General features: G+C 36.3%; 1 protein-coding gene across 4 annotated transcripts in view; it reads left to right on the top strand.

Annotated features, from left to right (window-relative positions):
• The window catches only part of LOC106662279 (rap1 GTPase-activating protein 1), a 378,158-nt gene extending 354,918 nt beyond the window's left edge, over positions 1-23,240 (top strand). For all 4 annotated transcript variants that reach the window (XM_014386258.2, XM_014386257.2, XM_014386256.2 and 1 more), the window contains 9 exons: positions 7,095-7,259; positions 9,432-9,670; positions 13,809-13,960; positions 17,147-17,273; positions 19,595-19,760; positions 20,256-20,516; positions 20,626-20,726; positions 21,931-22,123; positions 22,199-23,240. In XM_014386258.2, coding sequence (XP_014241744.1) covers positions 7,095-7,259; positions 9,432-9,670; positions 13,809-13,960; positions 17,147-17,273; positions 19,595-19,760; positions 20,256-20,516; positions 20,626-20,726; positions 21,931-22,123; positions 22,199-22,339 — 1,545 coding nt within the window. In that variant the 3' untranslated portion in view covers positions 22,340-23,240. The remainder of the gene's footprint in view (positions 1-7,094; positions 7,260-9,431; positions 9,671-13,808; positions 13,961-17,146; positions 17,274-19,594; positions 19,761-20,255; positions 20,517-20,625; positions 20,727-21,930; positions 22,124-22,198) is intronic.
• The last annotated feature ends 2,118 nt before the right edge of the window (positions 23,241-25,358 follow it).

The following is a 25,358-nucleotide window of genomic DNA, read 5'->3' as shown; positions in this document are numbered from 1 at the left end:
CGTAAGGAAACAAAATATAAAATTGTTGAACATTTTAATATGAGTATAGGGATGGGTGTTCACGTTTTTAGTCCAGCTTAAACAACTTTGCTCTGCCTCGCTTGTTTTGTAACTCTTATTGTTCTCCCGTTGGGCAAGAGTGTGCTTTAATAATTCATTGTTATTCAGAGCAACTGAAGAGCTGAGGGCTTTTAGGGAAATGCAAACTGGGCCAATCCGCCAACCTACATCGCAACGACGATCCGCTTGAACGAAACTGGGCCAATTTGTAACAAAAGTAACATAATAAATACCGGAGCGATTTCATCTTAAAACCTTTTTCCAATCGTAGGTTTTACAACAAAATATATTGTGCATACTATTTATGTTGGTGTTGAATTATATCGCAGGCTCTAGGACTAAAAGCAATTTAAACTATTTTATCTAGGACAGTCTACAAACATGGAATCAAGGATAATAGTAAAACTTTTTTTGTGATTATGGATTAAAATATTAGACAAGTGTCTCGGACCCTGAGTTGAGATATTTTTTAGCTAATTTACGTATATATTTTTTCTAAATGTGGGTTTCTGTCTGTGTGTATTTCCACGTTACTATATACTAATCAATTCTTTTTTTTAAAATTATTTAGAGAATCGTAACTATATCAATAAACTTTGGGGGAGGGGAAGCATTAGCGAATGCACGGTGCAGCGATGGTTTCAGTGATTTCGTCTTGGAGATTTTGATCTAGGTCGCGGTAGGTCTTCTGTTGGGGAGGACGACCAACTCAAAACTCTGATTGAAGAAAATTCACGTTAGACAACACGGGGAATTGCGAAAGAGGTTCACCGTTCAACCTTCGTTGATTGTTGTTGACCAAATTGTTAAAAAAAAGAAGCTCGACAAGTGGGGACCGAACGAACTAATAGAAGCCCACAGAAATCGTCGCTTTGAAAACTGCACGTCTCCTCTGTTGCGCCACCAAAATGATACATTTCTGGAGAGAAGAGAAATAGATTCTGTACGATAACAGGAGGCGTACAGGTCAGTGGTTGGACAAGGGTGAAGCGCCAAAACACTTTCCGAAACCAAATGTACTCCCAAATAAGGTTATAGTGCCAGTTAAGTGTACTGGTGGGGTTGTTCACTGTAATTTCCTGAATTATGGTGAAACTATCACAGCAGAAATATTGCCAAGAAATTGACAAAATGCATGAGAAACTGCAACGTCTTTGTCGAGCATTGGTAAACCGTAAGGGGCCGATTCTTCATCTCGATAACGGCAGGCCACATGACGCACTGCCAGCCCTACGGAAACTTAAAGACTTAGGATATGAAACCTTACCGCACCCTCCATATATTCACCTGACCTCTCGCCTATTGACTTCCACTTTTTTGGGCATTTTCATCACTTGTTGAAGGATACAATTTTTGGAGAACGGGGAAAAGCCGAAAATGCCATCCAAGACTTTATTTTCAGTCGAAATAAGGGGGGCCACTTTGTTGTCGCCGATGAGCGGCGTTCCAATTAAAAATTCATAATACTCTGGATTGACTCTCCACGATATTGTAACTATCGGGTTGTCCGGAAAATAATGCAGGATTTTAAGTTTTCATTAAAAAAAATCTATATAAAATATTCTGTTTACGTTTACAGGATTACTCATTTGTATGAATGTNGATGTAGGTTTCAGAAAAACATTTTCTTTATCGTGCCAACGTTTCGATCTTTAATGAGATCATCTTCAGGGATCAAAGTGTTTGTCTTCTGTGTAATTGTGCCATTCTTGCGTGTCGTGTTGAGAGCACACTTTGATCCCTGAAGATGATCTCATTAAAGATCGAAACGTTGGCACGATAAAGAAAATGTTTTTCTGAAACCTACATCACACCAGACCGCATCTCACGATTTCGGAATAATTATCGATTAACGTTCACTAATAATCACTACACATTTCTACACGAGATATTATAACTGTTGGAAAGCTGCATTTTGCTTCTTTCAATCTTTGGGATTTTATATAATTATGAGAGAAAAAATAGGAACGTAATCAACAAAAAATTTTCCAAACGTTTTATTTTATATCTCCGGTTCTAAATTATTTACAAGGGCAAATTTATGCTATTATGTGCAGTTTATAAGTTAAAAACGCCATCAAATTGCCTGTAGATCAGCGGATGTTTTTTGCAAAATTATCACAGTTTTGTGATTTTTGAAAAACTTATAGACCTAAAGAGCACGAAAAATTGCAACGAAAAAAAAAGGATTTTTTTTATTTTCCCCAAAAACATGTATTCAGAGGTTTATATGTTGCAGAAAACGGCTCTTAATTGAATTGTTTGCTTAAAAGAATATTTTAACCTGCTTTGTTACTTCGCTCGGTCATTATGTATTGAATTTTAATAGATAGGTCGAATTTGTTTTCACAGATTGGTTAGATTCGTTTCGTGCTTTTGTAAAGTAGGTTTTTGACGTAGAATCACCAAACAAGATTTCATTGAAATCAGTGTTCCCACCTCCATAGCCTCTCCTTGTAAGTATTGCTTACTTACTATCTTGATCAAACTTGGACTACAGTAAAATATTATAAATTGTTCATAATAAAACTTTCTTGTGAGGAATGGGAGAATAGACTGGTCGAAGGCCATTGTGTAAAAAGTACAAATTTCAGAATCACGTTCTGAACTGTAAGTAAGAATGGGTTTAAATTACGGTGGACGTGAACTCCCTTCGTGATAAAATGTTCAACTTAAATTTTTCTAAATGGATTTTGAAGTTCTTTTATTTTTTCTGGACTGAAAACATTTTGATAACAAAATGATCCTGGTCAAAATATTCAAGTTGATGTTCTAAACAAAGTTGAATATTTTCGTTTTTGATGTTGATGTTGTAAACAAAGTTGGATTGTATTTAATCAACAAAAATAGATTTGTGTTTAATTTATTTTTCTTTGGGTAATTAAGAAGCACTAACCGTTTTTACAGACCTCCTTGGTTGAAGACTATTAATTCGGTTGAGACCCCATACCGTGACAACTGGTTTTATGTCTACCTCCTGCTTTGTTGTAAAATGCTTCTATAACAACTTGAACAGTGGTCACGTATGTAAGATTTTCAGAATGTAAAATTGACTGGACGTGGTAATAACTTTACTTCTTTAAATTTTGGATTGATGTGGAAAGATAATACATGGTTCTGAGAGAGAAAAAAATCATATGCTGCGATCAAGCGTTGGTGTTTGCTGGCATGCAATGTGATTTAAACCGCAAAGTCTAATTTCCAGTGTAAGTGCATATCAGATCTGATTGTTATCTTGTTCTCACAACGCACTAGTCAAAAGTTAAGATGGGCAAGCCAACTCGTTATGAATAACAGGCTGGAGAGAAAAATAAAAAAAGAAGATCCGGGCCATACTTAGATGTTGGTGCAATTGACCGTTCTTAGTCTAGAAATTGATCGCCACCTCGGCTGGGACTTCTCCCACAATTGTTCAGCCTGGATCTCGGTCCCACGAACGGTTTTATCTACGCCAGGATTGTTCTGGCGTTTCTCACCGGGTAACGAACCCGGCCTCTTCACGGGTGGGAACAGTTCCGCGTCTTGGCCAACGTTTGAATTTATGGAGAAGAGTAAGCCGGTGGTCTTTTACGGGGAGAAAGTCGGCCCGCTTTTGAAAACGAGGGGTATATTGGGGGTTGGGATTCATCCCAGGGATTAGTTCTAAGGTCTAATTTTAGAAATGCATTACAACCATAATGTAAAAACAGATGTCATTAGTGAAGACAAAGCTTTAAATTTTTTTAACTAGACTCTAGACTCTGTGCCAGTTTTGTCTATAAAAGAAAAAATAATATCAAGAATAATCTGAAAACCCGTATTTCATTTCTCTAACTTTCTATATCGCGCTATCTCATCTACCTAAAAGTTTCTATTTATGTGATTGTCTCTCCGCATTCTATCTTCTCTCATTTCTGCATGCTTCACATTACAATATTACATGAAAACACAGATTTGTACATTGTTTAATTTCACTATTTATATCTACTAGTGTACAATTATTGTACACAACTAGCAGAATGGATTGCTGAAAATGGTACACAATTCACATGTCACTCAATATAACACTTTTGTCTGGAGGACCCACCTGCCTTGGTGGGTATGCTTCTCGATAGAATATCTCGGAGAAAGAAGCTCATCTATTGTCAAAGAGTTCATACTGGAACAGGATTGCATGTCTGCCATTTTACACCATCAAATGGCAAACCGGATCCTGTAGTTTTGTAATCACGGGGATATACTCTGTTCCATCCATGGCCTAGTTCATGGGTCATCCTGTAGAACAAAATTGCACTTAATTATCGAGGCTAGGGGAAAAATGCCTTTGTGCGATGATGACCCCTTTCAGCAAGCGACCAACATCGTTCTCACCCCTTTAACTATCAAACAATGACAAAGCTGTCTTCAAATTAATTCAGTACCAATCTTTAGATATTGGTAGACTAATATCTTCAGAAGTTACTTGCGCTAGCATATGCGTTCAACTTACCCAAGAATATACTGCCACAAAACATGTTATCTGCAATTATGGTCAATTCCACGTCACTACCCTTATAATTGTATACCTTTTGTGTATTACTCCCATCTTTATCCCTACTGGAGGGATACTGGCAATAGCGCAGGGTCCCTTAGAACTAGATAATAAGATGCTGGGAAAAAGGAGAACTTTCTTTGTCATAGATGATACACTGGATATGAACTTAAGTCTGGTATGTTACACCAACACAAGAAAAAAATCCTGTAGTACTTTGAATCTATGAAGATATACTCGTTGCCGATTGAAGATATACCTGAATTCCCTGGTCTGAAAAACTTGGGACAAACAAGACACTTAATTCTGGAGGTTATGGTGAGGGAAAACTCTATTGCGTGTTGACATTTCAGCAAGCGACCACCATCGTCCCACCCCTGTCGCATCCATACGTCATCAAGACATCCCTAGTGGACTCCAGTTCAAATTCCTCGTCAATACAACTTGCTATACCGCACACTAACACGCCACTTGATCCGCAGACTGGGAATCCGTTGAATATTCTGAGAAAGAAGAGTCTCTGAACTCTGAGGATTAATTTCATATTGTCCTTTTTGTTTAGCCCATTGTACCAAACTGGAAGATTGTAAGCACTATCATATAATACGTGTAAAGCTTCATCTCTCACTCTCTCTCCCATCTCTCTTTCATCTCTTTTTTGTATCCCTTCAAGATCGTACACTCTCCATTTCTCTCTCTTTCTTTCTCTGACCCCCTCCCAATTCGTGTATGTGTGTATGTTGTTTTCGTTCTAATGAAACATGAAATTATACGAACTTTAACCGTATTTATTTACTTTAAAAATATATAACTGAATACTAATAAATTTTATTACTAACTAGGACTATTATTGACCCTACATACTGATACAACCATCGTGACACACCATATCGCCAGCTCTTTCCCCAGATTTATGTTAACTCTAGTAGGTAATGTGAAGTCATGGTAAATTGCAAAACTTATTTATAACTTAGACGTTGCAACAGACTTGTTGGAAATGACGGTAAATGAGTCTCACGCGAATATATAACATGAACCGGGTCATCAGCCTTCTAACCAGACACGACGGCAATCTTATTACTTTTCTGAGACAGAATACACAAGTCATCTTCTGTAATTATTTTTTTAAAGTTATATTTATTGTAGATATTCTAAAATAAGACAGATAAGCAACGATCTCAAATTTATATCGATTAACTAAGATATGAAGCTACTTTAAATCACAGAAACTGGCCAAGCAATTTTTACGCAACAAAGCTGTTATGAGGGAGTTCGTTGTTGACAAAAAAAATTCGTTTGATGGAGAAGTGGTGAAACAATCGGCAACTGGCCGTTTTGCTTCGGCCGGCACCTGCGATGGAGTGCAGCTGGTGATCGTTTAGCCAGGCTGTTTGAACCCAAGAAGGACAGATGGAGCCGAAAGCTAAAAAGCCCTAAATCGGGCGTCCCGAATTCAGAAAAAGGAGACAGGACAAATCGTGAACTACACCCCACCCCATTCCCTATTTCGTTTTCGATTTAACACTATTTGTGCAGCGGTTGCAAAAGGATTCGTGACGGGTGGGACAAACGCGGGTACGAAATCACAATTTCTCGGGTCGGTGTCGTTGCAATCTCGACACCCGGGAAATCGGTCACTGCTCGATTTCTATCTAATGGGTGGCTTGCCTTCGGTTTCATATGCTGGAAGCCTAAACCAATAAACGAGCGGTTGGAAAGATCCATCAGTTCTGGAAAACGAAGGCCGATTAATAAGAAAATTAGATCAATAAGTTTCAAATGTAGCTGAAGGTTAAAAGTTGTTTCTGTTAAAACTAGCTAGAACTAAAAAAAGTTAGTGGTTATTACGTAGGTTAACAGAACTTTATTTCCCAAGTAAATCGACTACGTGTTCGCAGTCCCATATAATATTTCCACATGTTGATAGGTTTTCAATTTATTTATATCCTTTCTGGCAGTTGGTCTTGTATGTTAATAAATATACTTTCAGAACAAATAACATTTAGATATAATACGGAACTGGCAAAGAATTTCGTTGAAATTTCGTTCCCAGTTCAGTATGGAAATATTTTATGCTTTAATGATTCAAGAGGTCCGAACTTAACACACTCCAACATAGAAAGAGTACTTAACATCTATTGAACAGCAGGGGAAACGGGATTAAAGGATGATAGCCAACTACTTCTATCGTGAGGTTATGTCCATAACAATGAAATTTAGCATTTAGTAAAAATTGAAAAGGGTTTTGAACGCAATGGTATCTTGAAAAAAAGAAGGTATCGTCTGTCACCAATGTTAAATTTAAATATAATTATTAAACTTCTTATAGACCTGGTAATGGTTATATTTAAGTATTTTAATGACAGTAGTTTTGATAATAAAACGATTTACATGCTTTATCCCATTATTTTCAAATCGGACAATTGTATATTTAACTTGTTCTTATATTTTCCATAATATATTGTCTTTTTTATTCCAATTTATATAATGTGGGTTGAATTTATAACGTTTTTTTTTCTTTCAGGAACATATTAACCTGACGGGATGGGATGACGTCCACGGTCCAGTATTGGTCTCGGTCAAATACGAGACCATCGAAGACCAGACAAGGATAGTTCTTAGGCTGAAGACCGGCACTGTCCAACACCTCCTATCGTCCACAAACTCACCACCTCTCAACGTCGTGAAGGTAAATTAAATTTAACCCGTTTTTCCTTTCATATGTGCGGTTTTTGTCCGGTTAAAATGAAAAATTTCATCCTTTTATTCGCCCTTGTAAATCAGGTGGTTTTAATACGGTACTACATTGTAGTACGAATGCCGTAAAAAGTTGGATGTTTCATTAGCTCGGCGTTATTAAGAAGAACAAAAATCGGCGAGGGCAAAATGAACCTTGGAGGAGAATAATTACGGCGTCGTTACGAAACGTTCTTGAAGGATATCTTGCATTCCGTGTCAAACAAGATCTTTTTACGATCCTCGACTCATAAACGATTGGGCTGTTTTGCAATTTGTCAACTGTACGATTTAAAACTCTGGAGGATACGCTGTGGTGGGTATTGGAAATTTTAAACAGCGTCTTGGGATTTCTTTCTCATAATGAAAAGCCGCCTGTCCAAACGAGCGTTCAAATACAGAAAAATTAAATAAAAGCGTGGGAAAAAGGTAATGGCGTAATCTTTAAACGAGCTTTATTTGAACAACTTTCTAGACAAAATATCTTCAGGCGGTTTAATGTGTACGTTTAAAGATACGTCAACAATGCTTTAAATTCTCTCAAGATTCTCAGTCTTTAGTTAATCAGTCGCATTTATATTGTGTTGGTGCAAAATTAATGCAGATTTTGAAAATTTGTTTTATTTTCGCAGGTTGTCAAATAAACAAAGCTAAATCATCAAATCTAATTTATGGATTATAATAAATACTTTTAACTGGTAGCTTTTATACAAAACATTTTAGTAAATATTGAATTTTATAAGAGTGAGGACCTGCGGAATTAAATTTGTCCTAAATTGATTTTCGTCAAATTTATTCGTACGAATTTAAGCTTGGTCAAATAAGTTTGGGAAGAGGAAAACATTAACGAATGCACAGTGCAGCGATGGTTTCAGAGATTTCGTCTTGGAGTTTGAATCTCGAAGACTGGGAAGGCCTTCCGTTGTGGACGACAACCAACTAAAAACGTTGATTGAAGAAAATTCACGTTAGACAACTCGGGGAATTGCGGAAGAGCTTAGTGTTGATCGCTCAACCGTTGTTCGCCATCTGGAGTAAATTGGTAAAGTAAAGAAGCACGAAAAGTGAGTACGGCACGAACGGACGGAAGCCCTAAGAAAGTGACGCTTTGAAATTTGCATCTCTTCTGTTGCGCCACCAAAATGATCCATATCTCGATCAAAACATCAGGTACGATGAGATATGGATTATGTACGATAGCAGGAGGCGTGCAGGTCAGTGGTTGGACATGGATAAAGCGCCAAAACACTGCCCGAAACCATATCTGCCCTCAAAAAAGGTTATGGTGGGGTTGTGCACTATAAATTCCTGAATTATGGTGAAACTATCACAGCAGAAAAATATCGTCAAGAAATTGACAAAATGCATGTGAAACTGCAACGTCTTTGACCAGCATTGGTAAACCGTAAGGGACCGATCCTTCTTCACGGTGACGATAAGTCACATGTCGCACTGCCAGACCTGCGGAAACTTAACGACTTAGGATTTGAAACCTTACGTACCCTACTTACTCACCTGACCTCTCGCCTATGGACTTTCACTTTTTTAGGCATTTTGATCACTTCTTGAGGGCTAAAATTTTTAGAGCGATAAAGCCGAAAACGCCTTTATTGTTTGCCGAAATAATGATTTTTATGTCGATTAAAAGAGCTAATTATACGTTAGCAAAGATGTATAGATTGTTATTGAAAATATTTCGAAAAAATTTTCTTTATTTTATAAAAATTAACAATACTTTTGACTGTTTTCAAAACCTGCATTATTTTTGCACCACCCCAATATCAAGAAAGAACACCACAGACCGCAAAATTACACATTGGAATTACAATTACATGTTAGATTTGATGATTCACTGTAATAGATAAGAATATTGCATCTATACTTTAGTCGTTTGTAATTATTTTGCCTTGTCAGACACGTTTCCTTACTGAAGTTGGTGTGCAGCAAAAAAAAGTATGGGCGAAAATAAATTCATATAGTTAAGAGATCGGATTCGAACAGACCAAAATTAGCCAATGTTAGATTTGAGATAGCTATTTGTGGATTCCAGAGAATTCTTATATTTTATTACATTCCTTGATATCTGACCAAGTTCTTGTCTCACATGTTCAACTTTTTTTTTCAGGCGGTAAACAGGGATTTGAGCCTGGCGTGCCTCGAGCCCGTAATGTGCCCAAGGGCATCCCACCTCATCGCCGCGTACGACGAACACGTCCTAGTCTCACAGTACAAGTTCGGTGTGCTATACCAAAGGTTCGGCCAGACGGCGGAGGAGCAGCTTTTCTCAAACAGGGCCTCCAGCCCGGCCTTCGACGAATTCCTCTCCTGCCTCGGGCATAGGATCAACCTCAAATACCACAAAGGGTAAGCGTTTCAGAATTCGCTTTGCATATTTCGATTCATAACTGGAATACCAGCCTACTTTACCTTATTTATTTCCAAATTAGTCTGTTTACAAAAGTAGATGAATTTTTAAATTCACTACATACTTTATTTATAAAACAAAATATCATAAAATAGACAAAAGGTAGAAAATTAAATGATCTTTGTGATATTACAATATTATAGGTAAACAGTGCTGTTTGTTGTACGTCGCGTTTCGTTTCAACCTTAACGAAATTGGGAAGATTTTACAGTAAACCCTCTCTCTTATCATAAGATCAATAATGACCACGTGATACCAGCGATAACCGAAAATATAAGCCACAGCAGTGCAGACACGAAAGTTGATTATTTATTTAACTATACCTTTTTAAACCTCAGCAGTTGAAATATTGCACAAGTATTGCAGTAAAATATTATGAATAATCAAGGATTTGTTAATTCATTTTAGCCATCGAGAGGAAAATATGGTGTTTTAGTATTATGACAGCATTATTTCCTTAAGGGGGATTATCTAATAATTCAATGATCTGGAGGGAATTTGGAGTAATGGCAAAACTCAACTCAGGAATTGCATTGCGTAATAATACAAAAAGGGTCTTGTTATTTTTTCTGTTTGAAGCAGTAAACTTTATTTCAATATCACAAAAAACTGTAAATGCTTAGATCTGATCACTACCTGGCTGATATGATATGACAGTTGTTTGTATGTACTCTCAGTTCAGATCCTATTGAGTTCCTTGAAGCTCCTTTACCTCCATACGTCCCAACTCCTACGATCCGACGATGTACCATCGTATTGTACCCCCTTTGACTGTGGGTTTTTTTTCACCATTCTTTCTGTTGCTTACGTTAGTCTGGATATAAGGAATGTATCTGACAAAAGCTACATGACATATATTTTAAACAAATAATAAAGTATTTTTTTTATTCGGTTAAGCAGAAAAATCCTGAATCTGTTCATTAAATTTGTAGAAAAAAATTCAGGATTTTATGTTTACTTGCTAAAGGTTCTCAGTTCTATCTGTGTTTTCCCTTACACGTGCGGTTTTTGTTTTTTTATATCCTTTATATTCTGAAACGTATTGAAAAGAGATAAATCGTACTGTCGAGGCAAGGGCCCATTTCCTCAATAGTGCACACGTTGTACGTTGTTACGTTAATAAAATATAAATTTACTAGAGGATCAATTTAAGGCTCTACCGGCAGGCTTATGTGGCAATAGCGGGGAACCCTTATTAACATTTCACTGTAAATAAACGCCCACCGTCTTAGAGGGCTTTTCTCATATGTCCTCAATGTGCCTTCACTAACTTCAGTTGGCTTTGTCGTTGAACAAACTTTTCCCGACGGGCTGGGAATATTTTAACCGTTTATACGAAAATTGCTTAATGGGAGGGAAAGGTGTTGCTCTTGACTTGTGTAAAACGAGTACGAAATTGTTTGAGTGTCTTCACCTAAGATTGATATAAGTACGAGGATCCTGTAAATAAATTTTCTTTAAACCGAATGAATCTACAAAAAACATTGTATTTATCGTGCCAACGTTTCGATCTTTATTGAGATCATCTTTAGGGCTCAAAGTGTTTGTCTTCTGTGTAATTGTGTCATTCTTGCGTGTCGTGTTGAGAGTGCGAATTCTGAATAATTATCGATTAACGGTCACTAATCACCACGGACTATAAAAAAACAGTTCGATTTTCACGTTTTCGAAAGCATTACTAGAGCTAAAACAATTTAAAACAACTTAGCATAGGATTTTTTAAAATAAATTATTTATTTGTAGAAGACATGCCGTCATTATTCCTGTACTAGTGAACGCGGAGGACACAGGTTAAGAGAAGCCAGCAAGCATTAATATGAGTTACTAAGGGGCGAGCAGATCTCATGGATGTCGTTTATTAAGGCTTGGGCAGTACGCTGAGTAGGAGTCCGCAAGCTTGCTGTATAACATTCGGAAGCGAAATCGGATCAGTTCATTGGCAGTGAAATATTGAAGTCATTATGAATCTAATGACATTTGATTGGAAGGTTTGATATATAATAGATATTTGATGATTTGGTGGAACCCCTCAATCCCCCCCTATCTGAAGTGCTCGCAGTAATGTCTTGTATAGGGTTAGTCGAGTTTTGATGGTCAAAACATATTTCGAGCCTTGGTCTTGTGGCTGTTCTTTGTAGTTGTCCAAGTCTTCTGTTAGGTTGTTGTCTTTCTCTCTTGTCTGCTGTCTAGTATAGTCCTAAGTATCTGACTTGAACAAAAGTCAGTAGCTCATTGTACTTAATGTACAATAGAGGGCAGGAATGTTTTTTAAATGTACAGGAATAACTGTATTCTTAGGAAGTTGGAAGGAATCTAGGAGGGTGGAGGGTGCAGTCGGGATATCAGAGATAAAGTTGAGGTATAAGAATTGCCTGAGCACACTGCCCTGTGGCACTCCCCCTCCCATATAGGGCAATATTCGGAATAGTCCGATCTTCTGCGAACTCGGATGAATCGTTCTGTAAAGAGGCGCGAAGAATTAGGTACAAGGTGGAAGGACATGTTTTAATTTGTATTGTACATCCTCATGTCACACGCGATCACACGTTTGTCTCACGTCAAAGCAGTATTGTTTACAAGGGTGATAATATGTGGTCCACCACGCGTTCACCTGCTAGGTTGTGGAATGTTGATGACGAAAGCCGAACCGGTGATCTAGGAGAATTCTGAGTTTAGTGTAGGGATCAATCTTTTCAAATATTTTTAAGAAAGGAAGTAGGCTGGACGTTAGGACAGGTTGGACTGTAGAAAGAAACTTTATGAATGGGTTTACCGGATTTTGGAAAAAGGATGGGATTGGAGTTCCAGAGGAAAGGGAAGTGAGTGAGTGGTGCGTAATATACTATTATAGAGATATGTTAGTAGGTTGATAGCATTTTTGGGGAATTCACGGAGGATTCGGGTCGTGATGATGCGTAATTTAATAACACCAAAAAATTATTAAAACAATAATGCAAATAGTAAGCCCTAACTAATTATTGATCTTATTTACAAATAGACGTGCCAGCAACTTTACAATTATGTTTACAATGGAAAAATATTATGATAACAGAATATTCACGGAATTAGTAAGGCCAAAAGTTTTCAGAACCTAGAAGAATTACCTAATCAAATGAGCATAAAAAACATGCTGTGAATAAATTATACGAGTATCCAGCAGCTAATAAAAGTTAATAATAAAGCTAGGAAATCAGGGATGAAGCTATGAAGGTTGTTGAAACTTGTTGGCTGATGTCGAGCGGTGTTTGTCGCCTTCCCCAGGACTTAGAAAACTTATTTCAAAAAACTTTATGATTAGCCCGGACATGTGGTCCGAGTAGAAGGTACCGGACAACTCAACCTTGGATCCCTGATCTCTCCTATCTTTATTTTTATCATTGAAGGCCTTTACTATACTCAACGATAATAAAAGTTAAAAGTTTACAAACAAAAACAAAATAAGTCGGAATTTTTGAGCGAATACATCTTAACAACAAAATTAGTAGGGCCAAAAGATAGCTAAAACCGAAAGAGGCACAGAATTGTGAGCCCAATGGTAGCCAAACTTGACCTGAAGCAGCTTTATATTCAGGTTTAAAAAGGAAAAATATTCTGCTTATTAAGGACCAAACGATTCTCAAGATGGACAAATCAGGAATGAATGAATATGAAAACATAAAATTAGTATAGCGAAAAGAGACTAACTGATGAATTATTCAACATTCCTAAAATCTGTTAAAATAGGATACACATTCTAATCACAAATATCTGCGGAATAAGTCTGGCTAAAAGTTTTTAAAAATTAAGTAGAGAGAACAAACTTAAAACAGCCAGCATTTTAACGAATATTCTTTTTGTTTCAATTATTCTTTGTCCTGATAAATGGTTGTGTCGTTTCTAAAACAACCAAGCAAGATTGTATAATGTTTTAAAGAGTCGTTACAAAATTCCAAGCCATGGCAATACAATGGGTGGGTTACGATGGCCGGGTTGCAAAGATCAATTACGAATTCCACAAATGGGACGACGCTGGATTCAAGATTGCGATTTTCTTTTCGTTCAAATTTTCTATATTACAATTGTATTTTTATATTTTAGATATCGAGGAGGTTTGGATACCCAGTTCGGACAAACGGGCGAAGAAGCCGTTTACCAAGTGTACAAAGAAAGCGAAATAATTTTTCACGTCTCAACCCTTCTTCCGTACACCGACAACGATCCTCAGCAACTCCAAAGAAAAAGGCATATCGGTGAGTAAACAATGATAAATATCGGTTCATGGGTTTTATTGGTTTGCAATAAAGCCTGGCAGTATTTATTTTTAAATAATATAACTTCAGAAACTTTATATTGCACCTGAGATCTCTTAAGAAAAGACATTTTAGAATTTAATATCCCAGAAATGAGATATGTGTTGTATGTCTTTTAAACTTATTAAAAAGTAAATTGCACTTTTTTTAACCTAATCAACGATTCCTGTTATTCAACAGGAGTATGTTCTTGCTTTTGTACACTACTCAAGATGTGAGATTTTTCCATTACGTCTCCGGGTTGTTGTGATCCTGCAGTTTTGCCGATCATTTTGGTTTGCCTATCCTTTCGCAGGTTTGGCCTGTCGTCTAACAAGTTTTGTTTGCAAAATGTTCGGGTGTTGGTTGAACAATGTTGAATAATCTCATCAAGCCTTACTTGAAATTTCGCCAATAGTCGTAGCCACATTTCAAAATTTGCAAGTTGTAAAGTAAAATTATCATGGGACAAACCGGCGTTTAAGCTATAGAGAAAATCAACTTAAATAAGTAACGTTCACTCACCGCTCTACGTCTTAAAATACGGCCCCTCAGAGACACGTATAGCTTGTCCCACGGCATTACTAAAATTGCACAATTTGCCGTTTATGGAAAAGCACGTTCGAAACATGCACAAAGTAGGGCAAAGGTCTTAAAAAAAACGAACACCAAAAACGACCAAATGTTCGATTTCTTTAATTACAAAAAAAATAAAGTCGTGTTTTTTTAATTATTCGACCAGTCAAATCTTGCCGAAGAAATACAGTAGAAAACGACTGAAGAAATAAGTCTTCTGAGGTGCTTGTTGAGGTTGCCTTTCACCTAGGAAGCGAGAGAGACAATAGCACTTTGACTTTTGCTCCAATGACAAAATACCAAATACCAAGGCCGCCACAGCCCCGATCTTAAAAGGGAACACTACTCCTTTCGCCTAGGGGGGTTTACATTTGATGAGTTAAAGGCCATGGTGTGTCGGCCGATCAAGACTTTTATAGACAATTGATAACACGTGCTCGAAAAGACCATAATCGCCTGAGGCTTCCTACTTGTTGAACCCTTCTGAGCTAAATAAACCTTTGCCCTTTCGAGTATTACAGACCCTATACGTTGGATGAATCAGTGAACCTATTGCTGAACAGAAACGATAATATTTTCAAACGTCAATTTTAAATAAGACAATGAAGGTGTAGAGAGGAAATAATAATACGCTCTTATCACAAAAATCAAAATGATTTCAAATATCTTACCGTAATCACTCCCTTCGTACTATGGTGCAAAACATGGCTCATAAGAATTGATGCAAATAAGTAATATGCCTGAAGTGGAAACCTACCAATACTTGTTTTGGTTTTTCAAGCACCTTTTGGAAAAGCAAACACTAGGACTTTGTGGGCAGAAGGAAAAAAGCACAAGGTATCTGTCGGCCGGCAACCCTTCCTTTGAGTTGATGATGAAGATGAAGATAAATACTCTATTATTTTTTTGGAATATGTAAAATTTATAGAAGTCAAAAAGTTCAGAAAGCTAGCACGTTAGCATAGAGTAAAAATAAATATTTTAAATTAATTTATATAAAAATATACCCAGGACCAGCATAATTTGCTGCATCGCATTTCGGATGGTTTAACAGAATGAGTTGAACCTTGTGATAAGAAAAGGGCCCGGGCGATAACCTGGAATGTAGTGTCGCACTACTAGACACCCGCTAGTCAGAATGCACCGCTCAGATATGGTACGGTCTCTTGACTTCCACACGAACCTAGGCTTCTTTCCTCAAAAAACGAACCACAATGATTCAACCCAAGATTGAGAAGAAACGAACGAAAATTTGACGACTACAATGTCTGAACCTGGAACATCTTTATGGAATGGCGCAATGAGGGGGTAAACCTGATTTTTTGAATTTGCAAATTGAAGGTGCAAACGAAAATCCACGTGACATAGAGAAAGGCTTGGTTACCACAGATGCATCAGGACGTACAAGTACAAAACGGGACTGTCATCACAGTTATAGTGCATACCCGAGGTTCTGCCAGTTCTGCGGCTACAGGGCGAGGCAAAAAAACACATGTACGAACAACTGCGAAACCAAATCCTCTGTTTTAAAAATGCTATTATTTCCTCCTCCTTGATAACATACAAAATTATGATTTTTTAATTTTTCTTCAAGATTATAAGACGTTCTTGGAAGGAAGACAAAAGATTCTTACCCAAATCAGTTTGACAATACTTCCGATTAACATATAACCCTTAAGCACACGAAGGGACTTTTATGTAAACTGCTATGGCCTAGTAGACAATCATCTTACCATTTTCAAGACCATTATCTGGACTTAGAGACTTGAAATTTAGAGTAGTGTAGAGCGATATAAATCGAAACATTTCAAAAACATTCAAAGCAGGGGGAAACTCAAATAAAGATTCCAACCTTTTCTCCACTGCTATCTATATACCCTCTACCTAGAAAAGTGCACTTTTTCCCACATTCCCCCTCATAGCTGCTGCTTGTGTCCATTGCTTGAGGTTTTTCTTTCTCAATGTTTTTCTAGCTCCAACTTTAGCACATGGTGCCTCTAGTTGTGGTTCCGGTTCAATGTGTAAGAGGTCTGCCTCTTTTTTGGTTATTTGATCAGCTTCTTGGTTTCCTCAAGGTAACCTTGTGCTTTTCTAGGGCTATTAAGCAATTTTAGCCTCCCCAGACTAGTTTGGCGATAAAAGCATATCCATTTTGGGAGCTGCCTGTCCAGAAGTATGTAAATCCGTCCACCTTTCATTTCCCTCTTTACAACTCCTGTGCACAGAGTTGGATTCGATGGACGTCGCTTGGTATATTGCTGGGACAAGTCCAAGTGGTTTTGATAAATAGTAACTTTAATAAGCTTTGATTTATCAGTATACTATATTACTTTCCTGAACCTAGGGTTGCCTTTCTTGGACTCTTTTTATCTCTATGACCCCTCGGAAAGGTTTCTCTAAGTTGAGATTCCTCTCATTATGTCAGGTACCGTTATACCGTTTTCATTTATTTAAATCTCTCCAGTATTATTTGATAGCTTCTCCCTAGATCTGGTTGTATTTCTTTGAAACTCACTTTCAATCAAAGCACTTCTTAATTTAATATTTAATTAAATGTTACTTTATTTACAGGCAACGACATAGTGGCGATAGTTTTCCAAGAGAAGAATACGCCGTTCTCGCCGGATATGATCGCATCCCATTTCCTCCACGCTTTCATCGTAGTACAAGCTATTGAGCCGAACACTCCTAACACGAGGTGAGTCAAACAACGTCTCATCCCGCCGGGAAAGTATTTAAGTGAAAATTTCCGCAGATTAAGTTTTAACGACGGACTTTTTTTAAAGACTTTTTTCTTCTAATTTTCAGACAGTAGCAATCGGCTCGGGAGATTAAACGTGGGAGAGGATCCCGTCCATTGATTAAAAACTTAATTAGGCTTTAAATGTCTCAATTAAGTCCCGATACGATTAATAATAATAACAAACGCGCTGGGCGATTTGAAAAGGGCGGAAGTCCCTGTACAATAAGCCGTCTGTTGCGGGCGAAATTGCTTTATTTTATGGAGTATTTCACCAGCTCCCTCTCGATACCGCCTTGGATTCTTTTCCCTCCCAACTATGTGCTCCTTGGTTTGGTTTCATTAGTGGAAATTAAATTCCTTCCTTGGAAGAGCATTGAATGAATTAAAACCAAGCGGGAAAAGGTTTTAAAATTAAAAAGTTTTCCCATCGTTATTTATTCCTTCCTGCTGTGGCTTTTCCCAGGGTGAAGGCGAGGCTTAGATAATTTACCAAGATTTTTTAAGATAAGTTAATAAATGTTATAGCCTCGTCTCATTCTGTACCATTTCAAACTGAAATTAATGCATGGTAAAAGAAAAAAATCAACCCTTAGGGCAATCAGATTTGTATTAAGTACCGCATATTTTCTGTCAGATGCGGAAAAACGCTTCTTCAAACGAGACGTTTTTGAGCTAATAATAAGTACGACGAGAAATAAAAACGTTGCAATAGACAAAATAATGAAATTCATATATGAATAAGTAAAGTACGTACAGAACAGGAGAAGCAATTCTTGAATGACGAAGTATGCTGTCAATGTTATACATAAAAGATAATAACACGAATGTAGTTCTGATAAATATTTGTCAGACGCGCTTCGGTGGCTGGTTTGTCTGTTATGTTCTCAATTGTCCAAGAAAGAATTGAAAATCCTCGGGGAAGGAGTCAGCCCCTTGCTTTTCCCTCCTTATAACCCCGATCATTTTTCCTACCTTACCAGCAATTGGTAAAATAACGCACAACTGGGAATAGCGAGAAGCCTAAACGAGCCTGACAGACCAAAACAGAGAGGTAAAATTACCAAACTACAGGATCTTCAGTCCTGTAGTCCACAGACTACAAAGATAAATGTTTGAATTTTGTTTATATATATCATTGGGTAAATTTTAAATATAACACGTCTACCACTGCAACTAAGAAATAATAAAGACAGGAATGAATTTTAACAACAAACAATAGAAAGAATATGAAAATTTGACGATTCTAACTTCTTCGTTGGGTCAGTTTTTCAGGCAGTTTTGGGCAAAAAGCTCACATTTTTAAAATAATTTTCTGTCTAAACATAACATGTCTACCATTGTGAAAAAAATATATTAAAGAGAGAATTTTAAGAAATGTCCCGACCCTCTTCATTGGGCCAGTAATTCTGACAATTTAGGTCAAAATAATCACATTTGTACTGCAAAACATGTTTTGAAATGGTTTTAACTATAAACATAACACGCCTACCACAGCTAAAAATTAATAATTAATAAAATAATGGAAAGAAGTGAATTTTAACAATTAAAAACTGAAGAGTACGATAAAATCTTTTAAGATAGTACTTAACCTCTTCGTTGTGTTATTATTTCTGACAATTTAGGTCAAAATAATCACATTTTCTTTGAAAACATTTCTGAAAGGTTTTTTTATCGTTAATTTATAAACTATTAAATCAAATGCTGAACTATTTCATAAAAACTGCAAATGAATAATAGGATTTTTTCTGTCAGTAATAGGACAACCTCAACAACCTTCAGGACATTGCTATTTCACATACAGATGGTATATTGTATATTAAATGTATCTCTCAAACTCAGAAAGAGTTGCCAGAAAGAGAGATTTTGTTGTTTTTGAATTGATACGCACTGGGGTTTCATGGTCCACTGTTCCTACAGTTCTTTGCCCTTCGTCCAACTTGCTTACTTATCGCAGATCGCTCAAGCAAAAATCGTTGATAGCAATTATCATCATCTATACGTTGAAGAATTGGAAATTTGTTTATTTTAACAGATTGCTTGAAACTTCGTTATGATACTGAAATATTCGATGAAAAATACCTGCAGTTGATCGTAAATTGCTTTCTAAGCAATCTTTATTGTAAGAAAGTAAATCATTTAAATATACTCTGCCTAAATTTATTTATCTACCTTAGATTCAGTACAGTTTTTATTTTATATAATATTGTCTTAATTAGACCAGTGCTCTTGTTGGATTTTTCGTAAATGAATCTTTTAAATATGCTTGTTTGTTCCAGGTATAAGATCAGCGTGACCGCAAGGGACGATGTGCCGATGTTCGGCCCTGTCCTTCCCAATCCCCCGATATTCCGGAAAGGGCCCGAAGTCAGGGAATTCCTCCTGGACAAGCTCATCGCCGCAGAATCAGCCTGTTACAAGGCGAACAAGTTCGCTCAGCTGGAGGTGGGTATTTTGATAAATCGGCATTCTTTCGAGTAAAAGTTTCGCCCGATAGCAACGACCATCCATTCCAATAAGTCTTATTAACGGAATTACTGGCCAAGAAACACCGTTTATACCAATTAGGGCTAAATCCCAAGCCTCAAATGGAATTAATGTCGCCGAGTCCCTTCTCCTGCAACTTTTGCCTTTTAATCTAATTTATGTAAGTTGGCCTGGATAAATTTGTTTATTCTACATGCTGGAGTGAAAGGAAGGAACAATCCTCAAGTCTATCCCACGGCTGAATGTATTTTTTTCATTAAATCCCAGCTTATAACTTAAAACTTGGTGATATAATACTTCAGAATGTTCATGCACTTAGAAAACCCGAGTGAATGTTGTTTCCCTAATTAAAAAAAAAAAAATCAAAACGGAAATGAAATTATCTCCCATAATAAAATAGCTATGTGATTTTTTTTTCATAATATATTAATCAAAATTAAATATTTCTTTCAGCTTCGCACTAGGTCAAGCTTGCTCGAGTCGCTGGTAACCGATCTCCGCGAGAAGTCGCGAGAATTTCTTGGATCAACGCCGGATTCTCCGACTGACTTTCCTGACACGCCCAAATCTGAGTCAGGCCCTGGATCCAGGTTCATAGACACCGTTAGGAAAGCGTTGATTGCTAGGGTGAGGAGCCAGGAGAGCAACAACAACAATAATAACAATAACAACAAAAAGCAAACGAATGGGCACTCTGACAATGAACCAAGCCAAGTAAGCACATCAATTTAAAAAAAAATATTGAAAACTAAGTAACTGTTAGTTGATTTATTAATTGACTATTGATCAATAAGCTAAAAATTAATGTATTTTTCTCTCTCAGGGAGGGAGTAACCCAGCTTCAAGGAGCAGCACTTTTGGCAAAAAGAGCTCACCTTCTTCTCCAGTATCCAGTCCAGACATTCATACACAAAGGATTACGAGGTAATAAGCTTATTAAAAAAACAAATAAATACGCCACAGGGAGTTTTAAGAGTGATCTCAATGATGTTTAAAAATAACATTCAAGAGGGAGGCAAAGAGAGTACAGCTTTTTGTAGCTTGATATATGGTCACTTCAAACCAAATGGCTCTTGATAGAAAGAAAAGAAAATTGCAGTTCAAATATATTTTATAACTTTTGAGATAATATCCAAGAACACCTTAAATTTAACAAATCCTAACCATCCCTAAACACAACAACCTCAACATCACGTATCAAGAATACTGTCGAAGGGTGGCCCTCAGAGGATCTGACTCATAAAAGAAGTTTCATCCTCAACCGATTAAGAATAGGGGGCTTCCTTTTGGGCCAAAGCCTATGAGTGCCTCACCTAATTGAACGGGGCAATTGCTTGGCTCCGTACAGAGAGTGCCGCACAGGAATGCCAGCTGATATGAGAATTGTGCTTGAGCATGGCAGCGATCTTTGGGTCCTCTGTTCTGATCCTTGAAGAAATGGGGTTGTTCTATTGTATATAGTAAATAATAGTTGTGTATACCTAGTTTGTGATGAGAGTGAATGTATTTATTAGCACGAGGTGTGATGTGAGAGGGTCGATGGCGGAATCACCCCATCAACCCTCAATTCGTATATATGTAAAGCTTGCATGAGAGTGATTGTATTTATTAGCATAAATGCATTATGTCGGTAAATGACAATGCTTCAAGACCTCACCTTAATCGGTCATAATTGTGTACGCTCTTATGAAATTGCTCAACCTTCTGATCTTTACCCCTAAATATAGAAGTATTGTGTTCAGTAATTTCTTACTCATTCATGTCTCCATTGTATGGAACCCCTTCCTTACTTGGTACCAAAGTTTTTTAATTGCCCCTTTAATTTAATATTGATAGTAGAACATTTTCACATTATAAATATATGTACTTTTGTGTATATACATCTTTGTATAGCCTTATTAGGCTGGAATCTGTGTAATGTGTTTTATTCATTTTTTCTTTCATATTGACGGCCAATGTTGGCTGATTTCTCTTAACATTTGTCCTTTGAGTACAGTGCTATAGTGACAGTGTGTTGTGTTGACCAAGAGCTAATAACAAAGAAATTAGTTATTTAAAAAAAAACTGATGATTAAGATTGTTAACAATTATATTGTTTAGTTATTTTTTGGTTTGTTTTTTATTTCAGTCGTGTATCAGAAAGTGATTGTTCGTCATTGAACAGTGTCGAGATGGAAAACGGAGGCGATAGTGACACAGGCCTTGAAAGCATGTCGTCATCAGAAAACAAAACATGTTCGCTTTGTCTTGAACCAGGAGATCTCACAGCTGAAGTAACAAGGCTGAAATGTGATAAACTTCACCTTTTACGGCAGAATGTGGTAAGTTTGTCTTCCATTTAGACAATAATTAAGTTCAATAAAAAGCACAGATTTAAACATTTTGTGTTGTTACAGACATGCCAGAGGGAGATAAAGAGGCTGCGAGAAAAGGAACTAGGACTTCAGTCGGAACTTGCTGCTGCGAGCAGAGAGATCCTTAGATTGCGGGAGCTCCTTAAAGACTACACTACTAAGGACAACACGTCGACAATTTGAAATGGGTCTCATCCAAAACCATTCTTTAACAACCTTCTTCTTGTAAATAGCTTAAATCCTCCTTCACCTCTGCAAGATATAAAATTATAGCAAAAAACAATAAAAGCCAAGAAAGTAGTAATTTTATTGAATAGAATGGATATGATAAAAAGACACGGTTAATGATTGAAGCATGAGGGAATTGATTGTACTGGGAAATTTTGTAAAATTTGCAACCTTTTGTTGTAAATGAGTGTCGTTACCATCTTGTAAATAGCAGTTTGGCTTTTCCCAGGTTTACAGGTTATTTGTAAAGTGTACATTTTTAAAAAATAATATTAAAATTTAAAAAAAATCACATATATCTTCACAGAAATCTGTCTAAAAAATATTTAAGCAAATAGAAGCTGTCTGTGATTCTAAAAAAATATAAAAACTAACATTAACAAGAAAGATGAATGAGCAATAATCGAAGAGTTGCGAAAGTTATTTTTCCTTTCTTTCTCTCTTCTATCTACCATGAGTATATTATATGTATTGTTAGATAGTATATTTAGAAAAAAAATATGTTAACAGTTAGTAATTAATATAGTTTATCTTCACTATTGATGTTATGCACAAAATTTACTGTAGTTATTTTCACAACACCCTTCCCCTGAAAAATCACAAACTCGTCTATACCAAAGTTATATATAATATTTGTTTAAAAGAGTTTTAATAACATTATTATTTGTTTTTGCTTGATGTAATGTATAAAGTATCAACTTAAAACTATTTTTTTATTAATTTCTCTTTATTTGTATTTTGTAAATATTTAATTTAACATTATTAGCTTATAAGTCAAAAAGAGAAAATTAGGTTTAATTTAGTGTTCATTTGCAAAGAATAATAGTAATAATTAAATAATTACTGTCAAGGCAACGTTGTATTCAATCAAAACCTTAAATCCTCTACGCTTGAATATATCAAAAAGCTTTTAAAAATAAGCCAACTTTAAACACTGAAACATTTCAATTCTATTGAGATCTACGAGGTGTAGCGAATTGGTCAATCATCTTAAATCATCCAGGTCTAACTATTCTCATTAGTTTTTATCCAAGAACAGGACCTGCAGCAATTTTCAATAATTCAATTTTATTCCCTTATGTGTTTTGAAGCAATGTTCATTTAGTCATTATTGTTTTACACGCTACAAAAACAATTAGTTGAGGCGTTTTTATTTGTCAGTTTTGTTTAAAATTTCATCCTTTTACTAGATGCCTTCCTAATTTAAAATGGAGGAAAATTAGCAACCAGAAATTGACATTTTTGAAGCCATCTTTAATCAATTCTGAAGGGCCGATTCTATTATACGACTCAGCTCCGTGTCTTACATGTGACAACATGAAAAATGTTTGATCTTGGTTGTTCAGCCTCACTCCTCCTATTCTACTGACCTCTTGCCTACCATTTTTTTCAGACACCTGGACAATGTTTTACAAGAATTTATTGATCAAAATTCATTTGAGACTCAAAATTCTATTCAGAGGGTAGAGAGAACTTGCTATCTCGGGAGAAATGTGTTGAGAGTGATGAAGGGTATTTTAATTTAAAAATGTTTAAAATCATTTATTTAATTTTTTTTATTTTATAACCATAAAGCTGCATTATTTCCTGGACAACCCAATACATAAACTGATCTAAACATTTATACTTTGAGTGCAGAAATTTACTGATTTTTAAAAATGCCTTGGTATATGAGGGTGTGGATAAGCATTAGCTGTGTGCATTAACCAATTATGGGACTTTCTTTTATGTAATTCATTTTAAAGGCAGAAATAAAGAATATTGTATGTGCCCAGGATGAGAGCTGAACATCAATGCCTAATTTGAAAAGTAAATAAGGAGACTCAATCTGACCATTCACAAGTTTATAAGGAAATTTAAGGTTGAGATAAACACTTCTCTTATCCAAAGTTAGGATATCAAAGGAATCAAAAATATTAAAGTAGTTTCTGTACAGGCCAGAAAATTTTCAGTTTGTAAGCTAATCTTAGAATTTATTCTAAATCAATGGTTGAATTTGTTTATCGAATAACACAGGAATAGCCAAGATCTAACATGGGAACAATAAAAAAATTTGAGGGTTTTTGTGTCGGCGAATTTACTGGTTAGCTGGATGATGCCCCCGAGAGCTCGACAGGATGGATTTGTGACACGGGGTGAGAATAGAAATTCAATTTACTATTGAAAATAATAGTGTATAACTAATACAAATAAATTTTTCTGTGGCTCATGGGCCCAGGAGCAAAATCACAACTTCAGATGGTACAAACAACCAAAACAATGTTAGAAATGATATCATGCATGCCATGGTTTTTACATAAAACAGGACTCCATTCTGACCTTAAAATGCCAACTATTACCATCCTAATCAAATAAGCCTATAAGAAGCATCACATTGTATTGACAAACCATGCTACACCTACATGAGGCAAGGCTGCAAATGGGCTTCCACCGCTGCTAGAAGGCTTAAAAAAACCTTTACTGGATAGCTAATCTCAAATAGAGTTTGAGCATTCAGTTTCTAATTCCTATAAATAAATATTTATTTAAAAATGTATGTTTGTGTAAAATTCTAGTTAGGGGCAGACATTGAGTTTGTACCCTAACATGAACACCATATTACTAGAGCCATCATTAGCTTCTAATGACATATCGTTATTGTAAGCTATATTTTGTTTCATTTTCGTAAATAAAAGTTATCTTGTTCATTAAAAAATTAAATATTATAAATTTAATTAGGTGAGATTAATAACAATATAAACCATAAAATAATGCTTACCCTAATAATGTTCAGTTTTTCACTTGAGAAGGCACCTGAGGATATGCAATACTACAAGAATTTTGAGATAATGGCCTAAGATTAACCTATATTCAGGACCATTGGCCAGCCTTTGCTGTGAGTGGCAGCCTAAACTTCAGAGAGAGAGTAGCTTACTGTGATTACCTATGGTGTGCTCCTCAAAATTTCCCAAAGGAATACCAAACCAAAACTCCA

The sequence above is a fragment of the Cimex lectularius genome, unplaced genomic scaffold (genome assembly GCF_000648675.2).
Source record: "Cimex lectularius strain Harlan isolate CLEC.00 unplaced genomic scaffold, Clec_2.1 scaffold122, whole genome shotgun sequence".
NCBI classification, from domain to species: Eukaryota; Metazoa; Arthropoda; class Insecta; order Hemiptera; family Cimicidae; genus Cimex; species Cimex lectularius.
Note: the sequence above shows the minus strand (reverse complement) of the source record. Positions and strands in the feature narration are given on the sequence as shown.